This window comes from Sparus aurata, chromosome 19, assembly GCF_900880675.1.
Source record: "Sparus aurata chromosome 19, fSpaAur1.1, whole genome shotgun sequence".
NCBI classification, from domain to species: Eukaryota; Metazoa; Chordata; class Actinopteri; order Spariformes; family Sparidae; genus Sparus; species Sparus aurata.
The window spans coordinates 13,463,965-13,490,052 of NC_044205.1; the positions used below are offsets into that span (position 1 = coordinate 13,463,965).

Genomic DNA, 26,088 nt, shown 5'->3' on the forward strand with positions numbered 1-26,088 from the left:
TCTTCAGGGCTCTCTGCCAGAAAGCCCCTCTTGGGTAGGTTTAGGGGTTGAATGGTGATTTAGGTTAAAATAAATACATGTTCTGTCAGTAAAAGCTTTTAAGCCGAAAGGTCTCAAGGCTAACGTCCCCTGTGTGCCAATAGTTGTTAATCATCTATGTCAACTCCGCACAAAGACAACGTTAAACATTTATCTAACAATTCCGTCAGGTGAACCACTTTTCTCTTATCTTTGTGTATGTCTGTGTCTTGTATGTGTGTGTTGTCACTCCTACAGAAAGCATGTGAGTCACTTGGAGAGGCACAAAAACCTCACTGCACCTACTTTGAAGAGGAAGTCGACCTCAGATGAAGGCCCATACAAGCAGCATAAACTGTGGGAAACCAAGCTAGAGTCCTACCTGGCCTGCCCGGATGATACATGGATGCCCTGAAATCTTTCCCAGCAGTCTGCAACGTGTCACTGAAGCTCAACACACCTCTACCTGCCTCAGCTGCCTGCAAGAGGCTTTTCAGCACTGCAGGACTGATTTTCAGACCCAAAAGTACATGCCTGGATTCAAAGAACTTTGAGAACCAGATCGGCTAAATAAACAATTTTGGGATTCCTGTAGAGATGAGTGAATATCTCACAAAGAAAAACAACTTGATTAAACTAGTTTCCATGTTGATCATAATGTTTTAAGTTCTTTTGCTGAAATGGAAAACTGATTTGCACATTGGCGTAAATTAAGCCTGTTAAAACAAAAGTTTTTCTATATAAAGTGTTAAAAGATACAAATTCTGTTAAAAGTAATATGTTAAGTATAGTATTGAGAGTACCAAAGCTGTTATAAAGCTGAAGTATCCAGGTGCTCATGAGGACCTCTGGTCAATTCAATCTTGATTATTCTGTCTGAAATTTAACTTGCAGCAAACAGACCAGTGATTTATTTATTTTTCTCTGTACCAGAGCTGTGCAGGTTGTGAATAAAGGAAAAAAATGTTGTGTGCCAAGAACTTTTCGTTTTGTTGAGTTATCAAAAGAGGTATTGTGTATTATTGACGGCAAAAATTATTTTTTACTTTTGTACTTAAGTACATTTCAGAGCCTGTACTTTTTTACTTTTACTTGAGTAAATGAGCTGAATCAGTACTTCTACTTTTACTAGAGTAATTTTTTACACAAGTATCTATACTTCTACTTAAGTACCAAATGCGAGTACTTTTGACACCTCTGGCGGTGATACACACATTATGCACTCATACACACATTTCTGTTCTTAACTCTGTATCAGGACCACACACTGGCTGTACATTCTTTACAGTTATTCCTTACACTAATATTAACCCCGACATGATCTAAAATCTGTTGTTCTGTTGGTTCATTCTTGTTTCTTTCAGTGTGGATCCTCTTATTTGGAGGAGAAAACAAAAGTGAAATGTGTAATAGCTACCGAAACTGGTTAGATTGATACAGATACAGGGATTCTGAGTACATTATTCAGGAACTGTTCCATCATATGACTGATCAAGGTTCTTGCTGTCTCGTCGTTATCTTGCAATGAACAGGACTTATCTTTAATGCAAAACCTACTCTGAGTGACTTAACACAAAAAAACAGCTTCAAACAGACTCAAAAGTCTACAGCCAGGTGTTTGTTCTCACAAAGTTGAATTACAAGAACAGAAGCAGATATGCCCCATGGCAGGTAACAGTAAACCTTCACATGTTCACACTCAGACATACAATACCAACGTTGAGGGGGGAAAAAGGCATTAACATGATCAGGGTATTCTGGTAATCGGTTTTCCTTTCTTCTCTTTCTCCTTTTCTTGTTCTGTCTTCTGCAAACTCAGAGGGAGTGGATCAAGTAACCCTCCCTCAGCCATCATGTCATGTGACTTTCATCGACAGAGACATCTCAGTGTCCTCTTTCTTTCTTCCTTGCTGTCTCCTTTTTCCTGCCCTACAGTTCTTGTTTTCTCCCACCCTCCTTACTGTTCCTCTACTGACTTGTGGCTGACTTTTCACTCTCATTAAAGTGACAGACAAGAAAAGCAGACGGGGGAGGGAGGGGGCGACAAATGAATCTCTGCTTAACTGGAACCATATGTAAGTTATGTGAACTTCAGCTGTGAGTTTAGAAAGGAGTAAGAGGGGAGATTGCAACTGTGTGGGCAATTTCAATATGCATGGAAGTGACGGAGTAGAGGAGAGTGACCTTTTTACCAGCTCCCATTCACACTCCTTCATTCCACTCATCCCATCTCTAGTTTTTTTCATTCCTCTTCTCTGATTGAGGAAAGGGAGAGAAAGAATGAAAGAGCGAGAGAGTGTTACTTCTCAACTAGAAGGTCATAGCTCTATTTCATAGCCTTTTGTCTCCCGTCCAAAAACAGCTCTGTTAATAGCTGCCCATAGGCCACTTTATAATGATTGGGCCTTATCTCTAGACACACACAGACAAGCACGCACAGACAGCACACAGAGTCTTTATGGTGGCATGTGGGAAAATTAAGCTTAAGCGGAGAAAGAACTATACTGCTGTTGGTTCTTGAACAGTGGTTAATCTAAATTAGACCATGGCTGCTATGTAGCCCACTTAAAACTCTTACACATGGCACACTGGCCCCATATTTATTGCTTGTTTATTGTAAGGTGTTGCTTGTGTTTTAATTTGAAAAACTCATCCAAACTGATCATATAAGAATAGATGATGTTGATCAAGGTGTGGAATTTATACTTTTATTGATGACTTAAAATCAAGTGTAATTGTCAAAGAGCTCTTCGGTCTTCATTTCCTCAGCAGTTTGTCTTATTGTATATTATTACCTGACAAGCATTAAGAACTTTGTGCCAATTTTGTATCATTTACCAATTTGGAAAGTCACATGATCAAAAGCTTTTCATAGTAATTTCAGTGCTACGATGTTAATATAGGATTTTGAAAGAAATTGCTGTTTTTTTTTTTGTTTTCTTTGTTATTTCATTTAATTCTTTGCTTATTTTTTATTTCAGAAAAACTTGCCTCAGATGCTTTATTCTTTGATAATGTGATGCTCCCTGGATCCCTGTTGGGGGATTTTCTTGTCTGTCGTCCTCCTGCACTGGGAGGTCAGATATCGGCTCTGTGTTGTGTCTGTGGAGCAGGTCTGGTTTATTGCCTTGTGGAAAGACAATGAAGCAGAGTAGAGAATTTTATTTGAGCATATACAGATGCATATACAACTACAGATCTGCTTGGGCACAAGTTTGCATATACAATAGGTGCCCATATACAATATACAGTGTATTAGTTAATGCTGTAAATGCTGGTAGGATTGAGTTAGCAAACTTATGTATCATTATTTTCTACTCCAGTTTATATTTTAAGTGAAGCTATGTGTTCGTTGTAACACAAACAGCAAGAGCTGAAAGTCCACAGAGCCGCACCATTGTTTTCCTTTCTGTGCAGCTGTCTAATTAGCATTAATTGTCTAATGAAACATTCTTGAAAATGAAATGGAAATGATTGCTGAGGTGAAACTGAAATGGACGAAAGTGAAATAAATATTGCTCACCAAGAAACCTGAGGAGACACCAGGTGTTAGTAAAATGTTTTCTCTGTTTGATGTTGACTTTGGCACCCAGGGAGCACTGTAAAACAGTGTCAGATCAAACCACCGGTAAATAACTCTAAAGGAGTAAGAATGTTCCAAAAACTGTCACCTCTCGTAACTGGAAGAAAGCGTGTTCGAAGCACATGCAGTTTGTGTGGTTTCTACCATTGTTGATACAGTGACGTTTCAGAAAGACGGAAGTACAAATGGATTTTGGTGCATATATTATAGAAAGGGAAAAATAAAGCTGCTTAAGTTTGTACTGAATCATTGTACTATTATATTATAGTACTATTGGTAGTGTTCTTCGCTGTTGTACATCAATGTCAGCATCCACACAAAGTACACTACACATGACAGTAGACAATATACATTATTTCACTCTAAAGTGCTTGTGGCTAGCCACCAGCCCACACCCTCTGCTTTTGTAGGAGAAAGACTCAAATACATATGCAGACACCTCTGTAAGAGCAGCATAGGTATGTGAAAGGGCAGTGACTGTGTGTGGGAGGAGTCAGGACCTAATTTATAATGCTGGGGCGGTGGATGGGAATCTACAGTTGCCATAGAGACCTTTGTGGCTGAGTGCGGGTGCTGCTTTCTGCCTCCTATTCATATCCTGAGAGGGAGGCGGTGACACACGAATACAACACATGCACAACATAGTGGAATCCAACACCTTGTGCATTTGATAGAAACACACAATAAAGCACAAGGAGAGCCTGCTGAAACTCCCAGCTCATCACTTTTGGATCTGTTGAACTATGCACGAATCAAGGTAAAATATACTGCTATGTACAAAACAAATTGTTTGGTTATTAGGTTACAACTGATGAAATCAACAGGGATTTCATGAAATATGCATCAAAATAGAAGGTGTGACAAATTTCATGTTTTGATTTGTATGATGAGATCACATATGATCTTAGCAATGATCAGAATTTTGCGCTGTTCTTATTTGGTTTAAAATTCAAAAACATTATAAAGCATGGTAAGGACAATTGCCTTCAACTGAGAGACAGCTTGGTTGTCTTCCTTAAATGTGTAGCACAGAAACCAAAGACTGCTTGTCTCCACATGTACTTTCCAGAGTTGTAAGAATTTTTGGCAGCTGTGTAGTAATAGGACATACCTTTCTGTCTTTGTGTGTTTTGATATTTCCCTTAGTCTTTCCCGGTCTAGTTTTCTAAGAGTATTTGGTCCTTCTTCAGACAGTTTATTTTAGTATCCCAATTTTAATTACTTGTATTTGCAATTGTTGTATTGCAGATGTGTGCTGTGCTGAAAATATAACTCAACCAATTAAGTTCTGAGAAATATTACAGACTTTCTTTTAAGTAACTTAAGTTGTTTAAGTTACTAATCATTTCTCAAAGATTTCTCATGTGTAATTACTGTACGGCAGTGTTTTGTGATAGCAGCTATTTTCATCTTGATTTACTGCTGTTCACAACTCACAAGACAATACAAAGACAGAGGTGCAGGTTTCCAAGTCCCATAAGGGGGAGGATCTTTTAGCATCCTTAATTATAGATAAAAAACAAAGCTACAGTACAGAGCTCCTGAATTACTGAATGAAGCATCCTGTTCTACATTAGCTATGATGGCTTCAGATGTGCACTTTACTGTCTTATAGTTTCAGCTGTTCAGAATCCACAGCTGCATATAATTGAACAAGTCAGTTAAACTCACTCCTCTGGTTGAATTGCTGATACTATACCTTGGCCAGTTCATAAATGTGCATTTGACAGTGTTTGTCAGTAGCAGTTCAACCTCATAGGCATTATTTATGGTAACATATCAACAGCAAACCCCTACCTTAGGCAAAGGTGTTGGAATAAATAAAACGTGTGACAAAGGGTTATGCATAATTTAACAAATACAGGTTTCCCATCTGTTTTGGTGTTCAAGCATTACCATGTTACCTTAGAAGGCATTTAAGGTACTTTACCGTTGGGGCATTATACATCATCAATTAGCATAATGCTACTTTAGGTGCAGGGATTTGCATTTTTATACCTTGAGGATTTAAAGCAGTTGCAGCTGTGGCAAACAAGGTGACAAAGCAGTCTGCTGTGGGGAGCCGAGTGGGGCTTTGAAGCGAGGCACCTCACTGTAAAACAAAGCTGTAATTTAGTATTACGGGTCCAGAGGGTTTAATAGACCCTGCTCAAATTCCTAGCGTCACCCCGCTTTGCAAATCATAGGGGTGGCTGAACCTGCTACTTTGTTGTTCACATGTATGAGATTTATCCTGTCGCAGGTAGAGCAAGCAAAATCTAGAGAAGGGGAGACTGCTGACAGGACGGAGAGCTGTGAATGGGAAAAGCAAGGAGAGTCTGAGTAAACAGAAAGAAGCTTGAGAGAAAAAGGTGGAATTGTGTCTGGCTAGTGGTGTAATAGCACAGGTTTTTCTATGTGCGCTTACAGCATATGAGCAGTATACTGACGCGTTTCCGTATATCATAAAGTATGTGTTAATGCCTCACAGATAAAGAAAATTTCCTACTGGGAGATCAATGAACTACTCCTTGTGCTACATATGTATGTGTCAGGGACTTGCTTTTGGCACTTAAGTGGATGTGTGTCTAAGTGATTGAGAAAGAGGAAGAGAGAAGAGGGAGAAAGCAACAACATAGATGTGTGTAAGAGAGGGAAGAGGGAAATAAAGAGTGCATATTCATGAGCAACTGGTTGCTCTAAGCGTGCGTGCAAAAGGGGTGAGGGAGATGAATTGCATTGTGCTCTGTAGTGTTGGGATGGAGAGGGGATTGAGATTTGAGACTTGTGATAGCGACTGGGGATCAAGTCATTCAGCACTTCAAATGGCTTCGAGAAAACCAATCCAACCAGCATGCACTCTCCACGTCCCGCTCACATGCCTCCCTCCTCCCTGGGTCTCGCACACACATGCAAGCAGTCATACATACACCATATTTTAGGTGGGGTTGAGTTCACTGCACTATTGATCCACTTCTATGCAGTTAAAATGCAACACACACACTCATGCATGCACATACTTAAATTGATTTCTGGTTTGAAATCTCATCTGTCTGGCTCATAGCTTGATGATTGATATGGAACTGTCAGTAAGCCACTTAAGTAGCAAATGCATCAGCACACACACACACACACACACACACACACACACAAATAGTGTTGGATTAAGAGCGATGCATTCAGGGCTAATCTTGAATCTGTCATCCATGCTGCCTTAGGTAAGCAGCGTTAGTGTTTGGCATGGTTGTAATGTGACAGGAACATGTAACTTGCCAGACTGTAGCCATACATGAAATAATTTATAGATGTGTGCAGATGGACAGAACCATGTCTTATTGGCCTTTAAGATGTCCATGAGTTTTAATGCTTGCCACATTCAATACAGTACAGCAGATTATAAAACCATGAGACTGGACTAAACAACTCTGGAAAGTTATCATGTCAGTTTGTCAAAATTGCCGTCAAAAAACAAGCCTAGTGTAAACTCTTAGTAGAACTACATAATTTGTAAATCAAAGCCATTTCTGATGTTCTCTGTGTTGCAGTGACCTGTAATCCATAGTGTGTATTATCCTCCCTTGCAGTTTACTATGTGATTTATGAAATGTAAGTGCCACAAATTCCATTACTCAAAAGTTATCTTTGATTTTAAAAGAGAATTGAGCTGGTAAATGTGTTAAATTAAATGTCATACTACTTTCATACTACATTTCATGAAGGGACTCCACAAATATCTTCGTTAGACAAATTTGATGCAGTTTGTAACCCAGTTTCTTGTTGAGTGCTTCAACTGCTGTAGTTGACAACCCTCCTGCACCACACAATGGATAGGATTAAAGGTCTTTTTTGTGTACACATTTAGAACACTTTCAACCAGTCACTCTGCCTCACGCCTTTTCTCACCTGTCAATCATGCTCATGTTAATGATCACACTTCATTTTAACTGTTGCAAAGCTGTCTTCTAGCCCTAAGCTGTTTCCATGACCTGCGGCTGACAATGCTTTACTTCTCCTATGACGAGTAGGCTGCAGCGCTAAAGCAACTTATTATTCACATGGAAATACTCTTCCGATTATGTCAGCTGGCTCTTAAAGGTTACTATCACCCATTAAAAAAGAATACTTATGGTTTTAACTTAGGGCTGTCAAACGATTAATTTTTTTAATTGCGATTAATCGCATTTTGTCCATAGTTATGTTTTTGGCACATTTTTTTCTGTTCTAAATGTACCATAATGTATTTTTTTCATGTTCTTAATACTTTTAATGACATAAGAAAGGGCAAATATGCTTGCTTTATGAAAATGTTTATTCAACACTTCAAATCATGCAGGAAAATAAAAGGCTCAAAAAATATCACCTCACCCTAAATGGGATCAAAACATGGTGATGTCTGCTTTTGGCGAAGGGGGGGGGGGCTCTCTGCATCTGCCATGTATTTGGCTTGCAAATGATATTTGAGACTCGACGTACTTCAATGGTAACTCATTTCATGTCGACAGTATGTGCAGATAACTTTTGTCCTATCGATCGAACCATCTTGCAGTGTTTTGAAAGTGAATTTGCCATTCATAAGTCCTTTCTCCATTTCCTTTCACTTTCACTTTTCAGTCCACCGTGTTTTTCCCGAACGCCAACCCTGCTTCTTCTTCTTCTGATTCCCTTTCTTATTCTTCTGCCACCCTCTGGATCGAGACTACAGGTGCCATCGACGGCCGTAGATCATACAATGTGCGTTTCTTTTTTTAAAAATACCGAGCGTTAATCGCGCGTTAAAAAATTAACAGCGTTAAGAGGATGTTGCGTTTACGAGTTATTAACACGTTAACTCTGACAGCCCTATTTTAACTACTTTAATATCCCACCTCCTCCACTAATGTCCAATGACCAATAACTGATGGGAAAAGAATAAAAAGATTTTTGAGAAAGTAAAGATAAACTTTAGCATCACTTACATTCTGAGGAGCTTCCTAACATAAAATCTCAGTTCTTTCTCTTACACTCTTGCTTTCTCTTGCCTAGTCTAACATACATTTTGTCTTTCTCCTTTTCTTCAGGAGCTTCAGTTTGAGCGCCTGACCAGGGAACTTGAGGCTGAGCGTCAGATTGTAGCCACCCAGCTGGAGAGATGCAAGCTGGGATCAGAGGCAGGCAGCATGAGCAGCATCAGGTATGTGCACACCCTGCTTTCTGTGTGTGTGGTGTTTTAGAGAGCGGTTATCACAGTGTTCTCATTTTGTTTGGTTTTTGGGCAGACAGGATATCGTTTTGTGTACGTGTATATGTGCTTGTGTGTGTCCTTCAACTGTCACGTTAAAAATAAATTATGTGAATGTGGGACCCTGAATTTGTCTAACATGCACAACAGTGTATATCAATTGTGAATCTTATTTTTATATGTGTGTGAGCCTGTGCTCCCCACCGACACACAAGTGTATATTCTTAGAGCATGATGGAACACGTTCTGGGTCCTTCATGACACTAACGCTGACTGCACCATTATATACTTTCGCCACACCTACGTAGACACACACTCTTCGGCACACACACCATGGGTGTTTTCCCCTCAGTTCTGTGGAGTGATGTTACTGGAAAAGAACAGTGTTCCCCCTGCTGCTGTGTGCATTTATCAGCTGGGTGGATTGGAACAACACTGAGGTTGCAGGCAAAATCACACACAGATAACTGCCCAAGTACACACACACATCGATGGTGTTACATGGGGTAAAATGACACGGAATTTGCAGCAGGCTTTACACACACACTGTACAGACAGACGCATGGCATAACGATGTGAGATTCTGGTAAAACACTTCACAACATGCACACTGTCTGTGCATACTGCACTGATACAAACAGCAATGATAGTTCCTGAGGGCTTGATATAACAGACACATCACCATAACCATTGACCATTGGCAACACACCTTCACCCACACATATACAGTACATGGTCACAAGAAGTCCTCTTAGAGACTTAAATTTGCAACAGAGACTTGGGTCAAGCATTAGTATTACGCTTCCTGGGACCCCTTTTGTCATATTACAGCATGAATAAGCATATTAGGCACAACCATGAAACCCCCTAGAATATTTCATTATGTTCCCTGTTTGCAAGTCTAACCTTTCTGCTGCCAAAATTATTTTCAGATAAGGGAATGAGAGCTCTTAACAGAAGAGGGAGCAAAGATGAAGGAGGGATGGATGGAGGAGAGGAGATGTATGCCAGTAGCATGCTAATTTAGAATTTTATGCAAACAGCTCAAACCTTGAGCTCAGTATCAGCACCTCTCCTCTCACTAAATCACTGTCCCCTCACATTTGCTGTCATACAGGCGTTATCTCCCTGTAAATAAAAATCCTGAGTAAATGCTACGTTTTTTGGAAAGTTGGGATAAATTTGATACTTTTCGTGATATGTTTTCGTGTTCTGCATAACTTTTGCCATCATGTCAAAGAGTCACGTTTATATAAATTCAGCATCCCTCTGACTCCCTCAGGCAGCTGATTGCGCAAGAACACAACCCTGAGGGGGACGGCCAGGGAAACAGAGCACACTGGGAAAAAAAAGACACTTTTGACCGTTCCCAATTCATTTTGTTTACTCCACCTGAGTTCCAGATGAGACTTTTGGGGGGAAGTTCACAGATTCCCTTCCTGGGTTTGTGTTTAAGTTTCAATACATTACATAACATATGTTATTATAGCTGAATAATGATTTTAAAATAAACTGAGGACCAACATTAAAGACTGAGATACATACTGTAACTACACTGTATGTTTTAACAATATTTACCCGTGTCCATTTGGGTTGTTGGTTGGTTGGTTTGTCAACAGGATTACACAAAAACTTTTGAAAGGATTTCAACATAACTTTGATGGAGGATGCGCCCCAGACCAGAATAGACCTCATTAACTGTTTGTGCAAATTAGGATAATAGGATGGATCAACCTTTTTTCTCACTTTCTTTAACATTGCGAAATGTGTTTTTTGACATTTCTGATAATTTCTCAGGGAATAATGGAATCCTGAAAAAAAATTCCGTATTTAAGTGGTTAGTATTTGTGAGTGATCACACTTTGATGCTGATCTAAATAAAAATCTAGATCGAGAAGGTTTATATTTGATTTGATATTGAATAAGGCAACATTGAACTGAAGCGCATACTTCAACCGAGACCCAACAGTCCCATTTTCTTACCTGAGATTCTTTCTTACGTCTTATTCTTCTTATTCCGATACTTATAGCAAGAACTCAGGCAATTTAAGAAAACCCACAATCAATTTTGCTGAAAAAACACAGATGAGATTTTGTAATCAGACTTTGTCACCTTAATCAACAATCTGTTAGTGAGCCACATATGTTTATTTACTGTCCTCTTGTGATTTTTGATAGATAATGGTATCTGCTGTTTCAGTTACCCTGTTGTTTAGATGCCGATAAGACATACAAATAAGTCATCCCTCCAGTAATTTAAGCCAGAAAATGTAAACTAAGTTGAAATTATTATCAGTTAAATTAGTTGGCTTTATATGAACTGAAGGCACGGTTATCATAAATATGCACACCTCCATATATTTATATATTTGCATTGATTTTTTTCAATCTTCAGCTCATCTTTCAAACTCCTCCACTTTTTACTCTTGACTCTATGATTTGTTAAGCTTATTAGCCTGATGTCAAGCTATCTTAATTCACATATATTATTCCTATGATTTTGGACAGGTCTGTCAATATTTTTGAATGAGGCAGCTAAGAAAGCAAAGACTTTATCGTGGTAGAGAGATGTAGATGGCTTATTGGGACCTGAATATTTCTTTAACTGTTTCAACACTTGTGTTATCATCCACTTGAATCCAACAATATGAGTATTTCTATATATATACCGCCTTCTGCTTAATTAATTAAAAATAAACATAAAGACCAGTAGTCTATTTGCTTTAGATTAAATTGTTTTTGACCATATTATTTTGCACTGAAATTAATTAATTGAAATGAATTAATTAATAAACACACTTGAGTCTGTCTCTGACAGCGTTTTGCATCACGTGTATCTGCGCAATATCATAGCCCATGATTTCCGAAAATATACTATGTCAACTAGTGATATCAGCACAAGTACTGTTGTGGAATATTTAGACAATTGCTTTTGTCATGTTATAATAATTGACAGACACTATCATTTCGCTCTGTGCGAGGACACGCACAGAGCGAACACAGGAGCTCAGCTTCGTGGCTGAGACACGAACTATTAACCTAAAACTTATACTCTTAAACACAAAAGGCAAGGCAAAAAATAATTGTTCATACACTTAAAATGGACCGAGCAACCTAATGCAGACAAGTCAGCTTACCGTTCTGTTTGTCTGTCGTGGGTTGGGCTAATCCAAAATAGTGAAAACAAGGGGGGTGTTCTGAAGACACACTGTTACCTGTGAAACAGGGGTGCTCTGAAAACACCCCCATTAGCACTTGGTACTTTCCTCCTGATAAAGTCAAATATTTCATATGCAGGACACACAGCATTGGGATGGAGAGGACCCGCTGCGTGTTTACGCACTGCCATAGCAGCATGTAATTAACACGCCAAAAATCGACCAATCAGAATTTTGGTCGAGCCAGAATGTATCGACCAATAAATCGACCAGTCGACTAGGAGATTACAGCCCCCCCCCCCCCCCCCCCCCAAAAAAAAAAAAATATATATATATGTACATTAATACATACATACATACATGTCCTCAAAATTTGATAGAGCGTTATGCTTTGCCATGGTTTTATCTGAACTTGTGCATCTGTTTGGGTGCTTTTGCTTTATGCTTGTGAGAATATCTGCTTGTGCATGTGTCTGTGCCAGCAATAGCCCTGTCTGCTGTCAAGTGTGCTGTCTCACAGTTGCATCATCTTATGATTATCACATCAGATATGGAGGATTGGCTTAGCTAAGCTTTTGTCTGCTGACAGCTCACTATATGCCACTGAATCCACATCCATCCCTGTGTGCGCTCAAATTTGTCAACTCAAGTGTGTGATGTGTATTTGTCTTAGCTAATGCATACACACGTGTGACAGCTCACCTTTGAGTTTGCCCCTTTTTTATTTATTATTTTTTTTATTCCATTTTGATTGACATTATCCTTTATACAGGTTCCACTGCCCCCCCTCTTTTTTAAGTTCCGAGCCTAAGAATAGATAATAGTGTCTGCAATATAACTGTGAATGATCAGAGAGAGTCTGATGCTATTCAAAGAGACAGCGTTAACCTTTCCCATGGTCTTCACCATCACCATTCATTTTCCTCTCCTTCATCACGGTCTCAGTGACAGGCAGTAGCTAAATATAGAGTGTCGTGGCTGGCTCTGAATGAATAGGTGTTATAATAAAGTACAGGGAAAAAATGAATGTAGGAAGATGAGTTAGTTGGAATGGGTGGGAAAGGGGAGGCAGTTTAATAGATAGACAAACACTCAGAGTCTTTCATATATTCTACAGAGCATTTTTTGACATTTGATGAAAAACCTAGTCTCATCTTATCCTTCTAAAGATATTTCTCTCCTTTTATGACAGTCTATATTCTCTCTGACAAGGTTTCCTGTGGGCTTTAAGCTGCAGCTACCATACTCACTCAGCAGTGGGTCCATTACCCTGTTAGAAGCCTGTCAGGGTGAAAGCTATCCGGTAACCTATAGTTTTGTGTGTGTCTTTGTGAGTGTTAATGCTCAGTATGTGTGGGTTTTTGTATACCCTCTGTTTATGGGTTTGTATTGCACATGCTTTGAGCGAGTGCTGTATTTGTGTTTGTGTGCCTTTGTGTGTTTTTGGCATCCGCTGAGAGCTTGCGTGTCCTTAGTTGTGTTCCGCTCGATAAAGCAATTCAGGCATCTCCACGGACTCCTCCTCAGAGCTGAGGACCCTAAAAAATGCCTGACTGTGGTGCAGAAACCCAGGGCATTACTGACTAACATCTGTTCACGCTGTGAGCTGTTGGCATGCGACACACACTTTGCAGGATGGAAGCTCACACTGGCACACATACACAGTAACATGCAAACGCGTAGACTCCAAACACCATGGAGAGACTAATTTATCATTTTTCTAACATTAGTGGTAAGTGGCAGTCAGTGGGAAACATTCGCTCCCGCCGTCTTTTCTGCTTGGCTTGTTGTGCAGCTCAAGCCCTCAGTGCTCTTTGAGAGGGGTATGCCACTGGAGTTATGGTTGACATATTTTATTAGCATTCATCAACTTTTTGCCATCATGCAGTTGCCAAGACAGAGATATACCAAAACGATACACAGGTAAGAATAGGAAATTACATTAAATAGGGAATCTAGCCAATGAGACCCATCAAGTCTTTCTAACAAATGAAAAAGATAATGAAGATTATCACCCAGATACGTCACTGCATATGTCACACTGAGATTGGAGAGGTGGACCCAGATGCAAGAGACAGCAAGCAGGCAGCTCAGTGGCAGAACTTTATTTCCACAATTAACAACATGAACAGGTAACTGGACGAAAGAGCAGGCAAACACAATGGATGACTAGACAAAGACTGACCAAAATACTCGACTTCATTCAAAACTAAACTAATGAGTTAGTGAGGTGCACGTTGAGTTGAGGCAGAAAAACACAGGTGAGCATAATGAACAAAGCGGGGAAAGAGCTGATGGGCTGGGCTAACAAAGGTGATACAGTGAAGGTGGAAAGGTGGAGGGAAAGCAGAGAGGGAGGAGCTCAGGAACACAAACAGAATACTGAAAGCAAGGCAAAGACACCACAGAATTCCCCCAATACACACAAAATACATTAATTATGGGATATTCAGAGTATGAGTTCAAATTCATTGTGGCATGTCATTTACCTTTGATGTACAGTATACTATACCCTATACCCATATCAAGGGATGGGAATTGATGAGAATATAATGATTCCTATTCCATTATCGATATTGCTTATCGATCCGATTCCTTATCGATTCTCTTATCGATTCTCATTGGGTGAGGGAATAAGTACGAATTTGTTTATTTATATTAACTCCCTTTAATACCTGATCAGAAGACGCAGCACAGAGTATTAACCCGCCACATTAACTGTAATTATGAGTTGTTGTCACTGCCCACGACTTGTTTAAAATGGTTCCACACCTCCGACTTTCCTCCAAACTTGCTCGAAGTTAATTCTCCTGTTTTTATTTTTTTCTTTACATCCTCAAGCTCCATGTTGCACTTAAACTACACAATCAGTGATGCCGGTAAAGCATTACTCTAATATGATCATTTTTTTCAGTAACGAGTAATCTAACGCGTTAATATTTCCAAAACAGTGATCAGATTGAAGTTAATTATTCAAGTCACTGTGCGTTATATTATTTTTGTCATTTTCCTTAGTAAAAATATATATTTTTGCTTTCTTCTTGCGTCTCGGGGAGTGATGTCACATATGCCACTAGTCACGTTTTCAGCACGAGGACCCCACGCAGCGACACAAACACAAACAAGGCCGAGGTTCGGCTCGGGCAGAGAATCTAAACTCTACGCTAGTGTGTGCCTTAACAGATTATCAAGGGTGCCTTACCTGGGTAACCCTTCCTCTGTGAATGGAGTAGCTAGAGGTGCACAAGAGCTGCTGCCGCCTCTGAGCCAGCCAGACTCCGGCCATCAACATCATCTAAATTTGACGGACAATGACAATGGAGATTATTTGTGTAGTAAAAGTTTACAAAATTAAATGGCGCTTACATTAACTAAGTAGACAGAGCCTGGTCTGCCTGGAGAGTTTAAAGTTACCTTTGGCATTAATAACAGATGGCGTCCCGTTGCTCGTCTCACTTGCGTCGCTAAGTAGTAGTGTATCAACACGCGAAAGTCCTGCAAATGAATTGCTGTGTGGCCAAATGTTTCTGCATACTGGAGGTAGTTCCCCCCTTTGATGAAATGGAAACTTTACAAGTGTTGCAAGTAACCGTATTGACTTTTCACGTGAAATATAATCAAACTTTAGAGCACTTCTGCCTCGATGCCATGTTTGCTGCGCTCTGAACCAAATCAACGCAGCGCGTGTGTGATGTCATGACGCATTTGCAACGATTGGAACCGATAAGCGGAATCATTAAGCAGGCATGCTAACGATTCTGAGGAAACGACTCACTGGGCACCAGTTCTCAAGAAGAACAGGTTCTCATTTCCCATCCCTACCCATATTATTTCATATATTGGTCAATACCTGGAGAAATCAATATATGGGAACACCGGGTTTGTTAAGTTTTAGACTGCACAATAGAATAGTGTAAAACTTCCAGCAAGCCTTCATATAGACCATAACAGCATAACAATATATAACAACAACAGTATTCCATACAATGCTCAAATACACATAAGAACAAAATTACTTTGATCATGTAATTGAAAAACAACTGAAAAAAGTGTGCATGTTTTTCAGTTCCCAGGTCTGTTTTATTAAATTTTTTTAATGAACCATTAAAGAAATTGTCCATAAAACTTGAAGTGCATTTCTTGATGCACTAGTTTTCACAGAGGGAAGCAGATTCCACTTGTACCTCACTTGTTTTAGTTTTTTTTGCAATTCACTGAGATATAATGCTGATAAATGTACAGTTCCTTGAGAGATTCAGATCATTGAAGCTCCCACGGCTTTCATCTGCCTTTCAGTGACCTTGCTCGGCATTGTGGGAGGCATTATTGGCACATTAAAACACTGCCTGTGAACTGTTGAGGAAATAATGTGAAGCTGGCCACTAAGCTAATCGTAACTCGGGGCAGTAAATTATCAAGGCCATATATGATATGTCACGTAAGCTTATGGATTCACTTTAATTATGTTGTTGTCATATTCCATTGGCTACAAGCAAACAGTACCAGCTTGAAGCCTTGTGGATTATATGTGCATATGATAGATTAAATGAAGATATTACAGCAATCAGTTCTGTGCACAACGAGAAACAGAATGAGTGCAGTTTTAGGGAAGCCGTGTCAATAAAGAAAAATGGAGTAGCAGGCAGAAGTCCATCATTTTAAAGAAGAAAAGTTATATCAGATAACAGGAATCCAAGCCAAGGAAGGCAGCCCCTCAGTCGGTATGCAGATGACAAGCGAAGTTTAGCGAAGCAGATGTGACCTCTAAATGAGTGTTTTGTGTTTTTGCTTAATGGAATTGTTAGCATTTAGCGGAGAGAGATGGGAGTTAGCAATGCTGGGGGCGGGGGAAAGCATTGCAGAAAGAGTGAGGGAAAGAGAGACAGAAGAAGAAAGGACAGAGCAGGAAAGACACAGAGAAAGAGATATATAGCTAATAAATAGCTTTCATTACCTTGTGGCAGCCACAGAATACAGAGGGTTCATTGATTTATTATTTTTCATTTTTTCCTGTTCTCTCTCTCTTTGTCTTTTGCTTGTTCTCCTTGTCTCATTGTCTCTCACGTTTGTCTGCTCTCGCTCTTAATATCAATCTCTCTATCCTTTCCAGTTCTCATTCTTATGTTTTCCAAATGTAATTTTGTTATCACTGGGCTAATAAACAGTATTCTCTATATATTGACTTTTTTACAGCACAGTATATCTGGTATTTTATCATTTATGAGCAGTTTGTGTGTATATGTGTGGGATAATCACTTTTGATGAGTTCTCTTGACCAGACATTCCCTTTGGCCTTATCATTTATGTATCCTGCTGTCATGTATTTATGATGCTCATGTGGATTGCATATCACATGATTTAAATCTACTGCTGTTGATGCAGTTTGATCGTGTTTGCGCAACTAAGAATTGCAATTCAGAGGGAAAGAAAGATAAGGACATGTTTCCCTTATAATGTCCAGTGGTCATGGAAGCTCTCACCAGCAGAGACAATGCTGTTACTAGGACATCGGTGGTGTAAGCCACACTTTTAATTAGGTATAATACTGTATAGGTCATAACATAATAAAGAAACAAAGCATTACCTTTCAGATGTCATGTTGTAAATACCACAGTCTCCACCGATTTATGGGATCTTAATCACTTTGTTCAAGTGATAATAGGTGGTTGTACATAGGTAGATACATGGTATGTTGAGCGAGTGACAAGCACACAAATATATACATACACATGCACATGCACTCACACATCCTGTTTTTTATTCAGCTGCTTGCACAACCTGCTGTATATGCTGCAGAACTAGTGTACATCAAACATTGATGATAGTCATCAATGAAACTGATAGACAGAGATACAGAATGAGAGACAAAAAAGTGTGTGTGTTTGTGCATGTGAAAGAGAAAGTGAGAGAGAGAGAGCGAAAGAGTGAGGTGTAAAGTTCATGTCCTGCGGCAGTAACAGCTTTCTGATTGTGTTGTTCAGACTTACACATCTGCCCGAAGACCCCTCGGGTAGGTCAGTGAAAGGTAAAGTCTGAGTTTCCAAGAGTGTGCGTGTGCACTTTATGTGGGAGAGAAGGTGAGAGAGAAGAGGGAAAAGAGAGGGAAGAAAAGCAGTGAGTCACCACGCACACATCCTTGTCCTACAGTGTGTTGGTGCCCAGTCTCAGAGCCTGTATAGGACTGTTTATTCTAATCAAGCTGTGACATTTTAGTTCCACACCAGCAGGACGAATGCTAGTCTTATGTATGTACACTATCAGACACACCCCTACACATTTCCTGACCCCGTGCCCAAGACTTTTCTCAGGGGCAAACACATTTACTAGACTATAAAGTTGTCCTGCCCTGAGGAGCAGACATTCACACCACTCGTTTGGGCTTAGTTTTCACACACTTGATCACAGCAGCTAATACACCCCAGACACTTGGTAAGCGCCAGAAACAGTTCTAAAGTCCCCTGCTTGTCTGTCATTGAATTATGTGTTGTCAGATTCCAACTAATATTTTCTGATCTCTCTTGTGTTCTTGTGTTCTTCTGTTCTCTTCTCTTTTCTCCTCTTCTCTTCTCTTCACAATACACACCTAAGGCTGATGGAAATATAATTATAAACAAAAATATTCAATAAAATAGCATTTTTTATCTGATGATGGTGCTGGTTTAAAGTCAGGGCAGTGTGATTTATTATGCAGGGAACGCAAATCGCTTGCCCAGATTTAACATTTAAAGAAAACCTGTGCTTTGGGAGTCAAGACATTTCACTAGACATCTTAAAAGTCCACGTCATGGCGTTTAAAGTGATAGAATAAAGGACTGACTGACACTGCCATCAATACTGCTGCTGCTAACTTTCTTTGCATTTTTTGCAATCACCCAATTAAAGTGCGATTTGAAATATAACACATTTATCCTGCTGCACTGTATGGACTCAGTATAATCAAATCAATTTTACACTACATTATTGCATCACATTAATCTTGAAATTAGCTTAGAGACATGCATCACACACATTTCTGTTTTATGTTTGAGTTAATTTATTGGATGGGTCCATCACATTCGGACACCTTTTCAACTTCATCATGCAGTTATCATTTTACAGCTCTCTCCATGCTCTCTTTCTGTCCCTGACCACCCTCCTGTTTTTGCCATGGCTAAAATACTATCCAATTACATTCCTTTATCTCGCTATACCCCACTCTCGTCTCCTGCGTTGGGTGATAATAGAGGGATCCATCACACCATTAGCTCCAGGCGGTTTTATAAGCTCAGCAAAATGCTGCATAGAGAGAACTCAAATTATAGGCCGCTGCATTATACCTTAAAATACGCCTTGTGTTTGGGCCTGTGTGTGTATGTGTGTGTCTGTGTGAGTGATGATGATACCGCAAGTCATGCTCCCCCCTAATGACTGATGATGCATTTCCAAGAGGAGAGGAGAAAAATGGTTGCAGGTGGCGACATCTCTCACACCACTGTCTATCTTTCTGTTTGCCTCTCTGTGTTGTTTCATCTCTCCCCCAATCTTTCGGTCTTTGCTCTTAAATTACTTCTTGGCCTTTTTCACATTTTAGTGAGAGCATTTTTTTTTCTCACATGACACATTTTACTGTATATGAAGAAACTCTGCTGGTGGCTTTGGGTTTCCTTAAAATGACTTATAGCATTGCTCACAGACAGGTTATTTGAATGAAAATTGTCCCGTTAAAAGGGCATGCAGACTTAATATTATTGGGAAAGCAATATCTTCTTCAATAGCATCTTCAAGTAAGAAGTCAGAGCTCAGAGTTAGCTAAAGAATAAGACTCAAGTGTGGGCAGGGATTTAGGGATTGATTTGTTGTTCAGGGATATTTAAGCCAAGCCAACGTATACTAAGTATACGAAGAGCTTTAATCTTGCTTGCCCAGTCGATGGCTGATCCCTTGAATGCGAGCCAGATAAGTGGATGCACTGCCACTCCTTAGCATCTAGCATTGAGAAACAATCTGCTTAAACATGAAAACAAATTGGGTGCTACCTGTCTTTGTACATTTCCCCCTTTCATTTTAATGACATGCTATAGCCTGTTGATTTTTCTGGTCCTTCTTCCTTGTGGTGAACACAGTGTCTGCTGTACATCCTTAGAACTCTGCTTATTTATTGTGAATGATAGGTCACTTTCTTATTTTACTACTATTAAATAAATAATTTTTCAATTACTGAAATCTGTCATCTTGTTTGGCACAAATCCATTCTCACAGACAGCTGTCAGATTTAGCCCAGGGCAACAACTTCAGTAACAGAACAACACGGATTAGTAACAAGAAAGTATCAACTAAGTGAATGAATGTTCCTCTTGTTTTCATTAAGAGTGCCTAGAGGATTTTGAAGCTGGCTCTTTCTTTATACTTCTGTCATTTTCGAGGCTTTCTAAAATACAACAAAGCATAAAAGAAAACAATTAAAGAAAAGGTATTCACTACTCAGTAGTACAGTTCTTTAGCTAAATTATCCAAAGCGAGTAGTGATAGCTTTGATGCCATTGTGTCTTGCTTACAGTCAGTTAGATTGTGGAAGTGAGGGTATGTATTCTTTATTTAATTTTATTAAATTCTAACAGCAGAGCAGCCTCAGTAAAACTACTCTTTGTACCCATGTAAGCCTGTGACATCCTATTTGTTTATACCCTCTCAAAGATTTTGACAGCTTTCTCTCAATGATGGCCATAAGGTATGTGGCAAGTATTTGTACCATTTTGGATCACTCTAGAATGTTAGCAGCATGCTGAATCTTTATTAGTCAATATAGAGCACTTAAAAATGCCTTACTTTGTGTGAATGTAATCTACAATTGCTAGGTCATGAAGAGTTTTCCCTCAATAACCCTCTTATGACTACTTATTGATACTGAGTAAGTTGTTGTACATGAATTACGATCCTTATAGGGTTGTAGTACCACAAGAGTAGTCTCCCTTGATACCAATTCTCAAACGGGGGCCATTATAATCTTTTGAAACAAAACACAAAACAAGTCTTAATCATTTCTAGATAAAAATTAAGTCTTTTTAAGCCAGAATGTGTTCCCCATTCTCAGGTGAGGTCTTAATCATAACTAATTCACTAGTTCAATTCAATTTAGAATTGAACACTAGTAAAATTCTTTTCACAGCAAGCATGGGTTTGGTTTTATGGGTTCCTATTAATGTATGCACATCGCTGCGGAACCTTCACAAGGACATCATGTCAGAGGATTTCCACCTGTGAAATCATGCGCTTAACCAATGAAATCCTTTGTTTCAGCTGACTTTGGGGCAAAAATTAAGGAAAAACCTTAACTATCTGCACCACAGATAGTTTGCAGCGTACCCGGAAAAATCCCACGTTGCCTTTTGAGATCATACTAATTGTCCAACTTCCTTGCTATCAAGAAGCTGTATTTGAGACGTTACTGAGGAACAAATCTTAATCAATGGCTTGTAGAATATGATCATGCAGAATAAAGCATTAATAAGGGTTTTATCATGACTAAAAAGGATCTGATATGCTACTAATATGCAGATTAATAAAGCAACTAACTAACGGTTATTTACTGTATATTACGAGAAAAGGTTTCCCAAAATGTCATGTCAGCCGTTGCTCTAAAATGATGTGGTTAGGCCAAATAATGTCCCCCAGCCTGTCATTCCAGCTGTAGATTTGAAGGCGGATGGATGGGCCATGTTTACTCCTGTCGGAGTCAGCAGCTGGTGACTCCATGTCAGTGGCAAGGAGATGGAGGCCTGCAGGGCCAACAGGAGCTGTGTGTGTGTGCGTGTGTGTGTGCGTGCGTGCGTGCGTGCGTGCGTGCGTGTGTGCTTGCGTGCGTGTGTGCGTGTGTGTGACTGAGTGTGTGTGTGCATGTGAGTATGTATATGGTATATGTGCACCCGTGTGTATGTGTGTGTCCTAATGCTGTGGGGAATCGGGGGTGTTTGGTTCATTAAACATGCAAATGCATGCTTATCTTCCCCCAACACCAGATAGTGGTGAGAATAGATAAGAACCAAGCAAACCATGCCAGAGAGGCAGACAGACAGAAAAAAAACAGAGGGAGAGAGTGACAGAAAGAAACTGAGAGAAACACTGAAACAAAACACAGACAGAGAGAGAAAATAAAAAAAGATGCAGCAAGAAAGAGACTGATTCCACAAAGCAAGGTGTGGAGAAAGAACAGAGGAAAGAGGGTGGGAGTTACAGAGGGGCAGAATAGAAATTAGCTTATAAACAAATGTGTGAAAGGTAATGTCTCTCTAGAGTTTATATAATAGGACACCTAATGGCTATTTGAACGTGTGTTATCTGTTTTCGTTGTTTTTGACATCATCAGCCATAGTAGTCCCTAATGATATTATTTTTGTGAACCTGTAGTGGGTTTGTCTGTTTATCTGTGTCACTCATCCATCACTTATTCATCAGTCAGCACTGATCACATTTTAACAAAATATGGAAATGTGATGCATCTACTGCTGCTTTTGGCATTTTCTAGATTACAAGGATAGACCCAGGGGAGCACTGTAATTACAGGTCATAGCAAGGTGATAAATATTTTATTGATTGGCCATGAGGGATACTGTGTCATTGTTATTTGTTGATGTGTTTATTGTTGCCTTGTTTCTCACAGTATGTTCTCTTGCTAGCCCACATGTTTAGTGCTGATGTGTTTTTGCCTGATCAGTTAGCCTGAATTCATTACATAAAACTTTCAGTGTGTGCATCATTTGGTTTGGCACTCCCTTTGACTTTGCAGCTTATAATTATTCTAAGGGAGAGCGTGTTTCTGTGTGCCTGTGCGTGTCAGCGAAGGCAGTTATTAGTATGCATTTATGTAGGATTATGGTCTCTGTTTTGCTGTCAATTCTACAGGAATGCCTGGGAAAAAAGTGTGTGTGCATTCATCCATACAGTGATGCAGAGATGTTTTGTTGACCACACACTCAAAAAGCTCGACAGGCTATTAGAGAGCTTTTTAATATGCAGGTTCACACGTGTGACGCCTGCCTGCCTGCCTGCCTGCCTGCCTGCCTGCCTGTCTACCACCTTGTAGGCATGTATTTTTTGTTTGAGTGTGTGTGGTGACAGTATGATCAGTGTTAGGTAGAAAAGATTTCCATTTAACTTGATTAAAATAAGCCATTTAAAAAAATGCCAACTGTAATTCATAACAGCTATGGTGAAAACACACTGATCACAGGGAGGTGCGTGACAGATAGATAGGTGAATACTTGTAATGTTATACATGACTGTGTGTAGATATTCATATAAAAAAATGAAGAAGAGCGAAGAAACAGATCCAGGATGTCCCTTATTTTTTATTGTATTCACCTTATTTTATCATTTAACACTTATCATAGGTGTGATTGGCAAAGGACAAAAAAGCTGTAAAATGTACAGCTCCACTATGTCTCTCTTTACATTTATTTTGTCCCGTTGTTGGCTTCAGCTAAGAAAGAAATAGTTTGCCCCACACGTCCAGCCTCTTGAGCATTAGAGAATTCTTTACCATTATTTTCTATATTATTATAGATTTTTTATGGAAACAGAATCTATTTCAGAAGTCAGTGGGCCACACGACATGGAAGCTATTGAAAAAAAAATCATAATTTCTGTATTTATATAAAATAGAGGAAGCACTAAAATACAGTAAAAATAGGTGTGTCTCATTCGTCCAGTTTACTTATTCCATCTGCTGCTGGATTGGAGTCACTGGGTCACATGAAATGGAAGATATCGAAAAAACTGCAATTATTTTGTATTAATATATTTAGGCTAAGTAATTTAATGACGGTCCCTAAATCAGTCTCCAGCGATTCAGCCCAAGGCTCTGGGAGGTGAGCTAACCATCCTTCTGTTGCTAAGACTGGGCAAACCTCAGTAAAGCCGTGGCTGGACCCCAGTGAATATCCGCCGAATATCCCACAGCAGAATGCATATAGGGGAAACACTGACACATCAGATAACCTTCTGCAACGATTTCAAGCTCTTTGGTGGAGCTCTGCTTTGAATGAAGTTCCATCGTGACAAATGAATGGACTATGTGCGGAGTGACATGAAGATATGAATCAGAGGCACAAAAAAGCGTTGACAGCGGTAGGCCGGTCATTATGTTTACCAATACCCGACCCGTGCCTTGCGCACACAAATTTTTCCCATTTGTTTTGAAATACTATAGATCTGATAAAAAATAATGAGAATGAATATACATATTGGGCAGCAGTAGCTCAGTTGGTAGAGACTTGGCTTGGGGACCAGAGGGTGGCCGGTTCAAGTCCAGCTGTAGACCACAATATGGAAGTGGCTAGTTGACTTCCTTGACTAGTGCTTGAGCAAGGCACGTGATCAGAGCAGGACGTCCCTTCTACATACGATATTAAAACCTAGTAAATGTGATCATCCTGGAGTTTAATGGATCTCATCTCTTGGGAGATGACAGATTTTCTTAAGAAATACAAATATAATTTAAAAGTAGATAATTTCATATGGATTACATGTACAACTTTTCTCAAATTCACTGTGCATAATGAAGCAAACATATAAAAGGAAATTACAAAACATTTGAATGAATGGAGGCACTTGGGCTTCATGTGTTGGCTAAGGGAATGATGTGAGGGGTTTAATACTGTACTTAGATATATACCTGCAGACTTTTGTTGCATGACACAGAGATATTATCAAAGAGTATTTAGCGTGACTGGACAAGCTGTTAGCAGAGGCAGTAATTAATATTTGTCCTGGTGAAAGCAGACATGGTTATTAACATGCAGGATGGATAAAAATGAAGGATGCTTTCAAGTTCTTGTCCTTCTCCTGATGTCCTCAAAAGAGTAAGTGCTAGAGGGACTCAGAAAGCTCTGCCCTGCATTTGTGTGTGCCTGTGTGTCTGTGTGTGAGAGAGAGACAAAGACTAAAAGGGCAAGCGAGAGAGCGTATTTGAGTTTGTCCTCTCGAGGCATCATACCCTGAGGCCAAAGGAATCAATGCCTGGAGCAGTTTGAGGAGAAGGTTTTATAGTGGAGGCATTGCGAGTGATAGGTGGTGAGCATGTGTATGTATGTGTGCCACAGACAGCTCTTTGTTTTCTATCAGCGTGCACACATCTTTGCCTGGCCTCTTCTTTTCACAAGCCCAAGTTCTTCACTTTCACTTTGTGAACCACATCAACACTTTGTCATTAATATGTGCCGACAGTGTGAAGAGGACAAAAATCGACAGAAAAGACAAACTGTCTGTTTAGACTCCAAGCCTTTATTCTGCATCGTTACCTCTGGTGCCTACATGAATACTGAAGCCTTCAGCAGTCTGAAAGCAAACAAAAACACAGGACGAGTGATTGATTGGATTCATTCATTGAAACATCAAGCAATGTATGCAATATCCTGTGCTGTGCTGCGCAAAGCATCATATTCCTACAAAGACTGCGTAGAAGATTTAGATTAACACAATAAAGCAAGCAAGTTTATTTCCTGTGGGCCAGGGGTCTGATGTGGGGGCAGAGTCCTCCCAAGAGCCATAACTGGGTGCTGTGATTACACTTTTCATTGTGACTTTTATCCCTTGCTCTGGAAGCTCCCAAATCAATTTTTGTTTGCATCGTAATCCAATGAGGCAGACAGTATCCTAGGTGGCAAGAGTTACTTGATGATTTAAAACTGACATCTAGATGAATTCCTTTGGAGAGTCATAGTCTTTAGGTTTCCTAGTGTATATGGGCATTGAAACAAGAGCTGCAGGTTAACTGTGAAATCCCATGTGAATAAACATTGGTTACATATTAACTCTAGCACATCTAATAATTAAAACTAGAAAATGATTTGAATACAAGAGGGGCTTTCCTTTTAGTCTGGAACTTGATTGACTCATTGTGCTCCAGTGCACTGTGCAGCTTCTCTGCGAGGTTGTCTGACATGTACCAGATGGAGTGGCTTTAAGAGAAGCACACACTGGTCTCTCATAGCCTTACCCATTTCCACACTTGGTTTTGTCATTGTGCCAGCCCTGGAGATAAGATCACACTTGACGACAGTATCTCCCAGTTAGCAGGGTAGAATTCACAGGTAGTCATGAAGTTAATTTTGTTTGTATGTTATCATCCCGTATATGACTTTTGTCATTATATCAGA

General features: G+C 39.7%; 1 protein-coding gene across 4 annotated transcripts in view; it reads left to right on the forward strand.

The window, feature by feature from the left end:
- The window catches only part of ctnnd2a (catenin (cadherin-associated protein), delta 2a), a 271,445-nt gene that overhangs the window by 83,163 nt on the left and 162,194 nt on the right, over positions 1-26,088 (forward strand). For 3 of the 4 annotated variants that reach the window (XM_030398742.1, XM_030398744.1, XM_030398743.1), the window contains exon 3: positions 8,638-8,750. In XM_030398742.1, the coding sequence (XP_030254602.1) occupies positions 8,638-8,750 (113 nt within the window). Of the gene's footprint in view, positions 1-4,264; positions 4,359-8,637; positions 8,751-26,088 lie in introns of those variants that run through there. The other variant, XM_030398745.1, reaches the window with a different exon arrangement.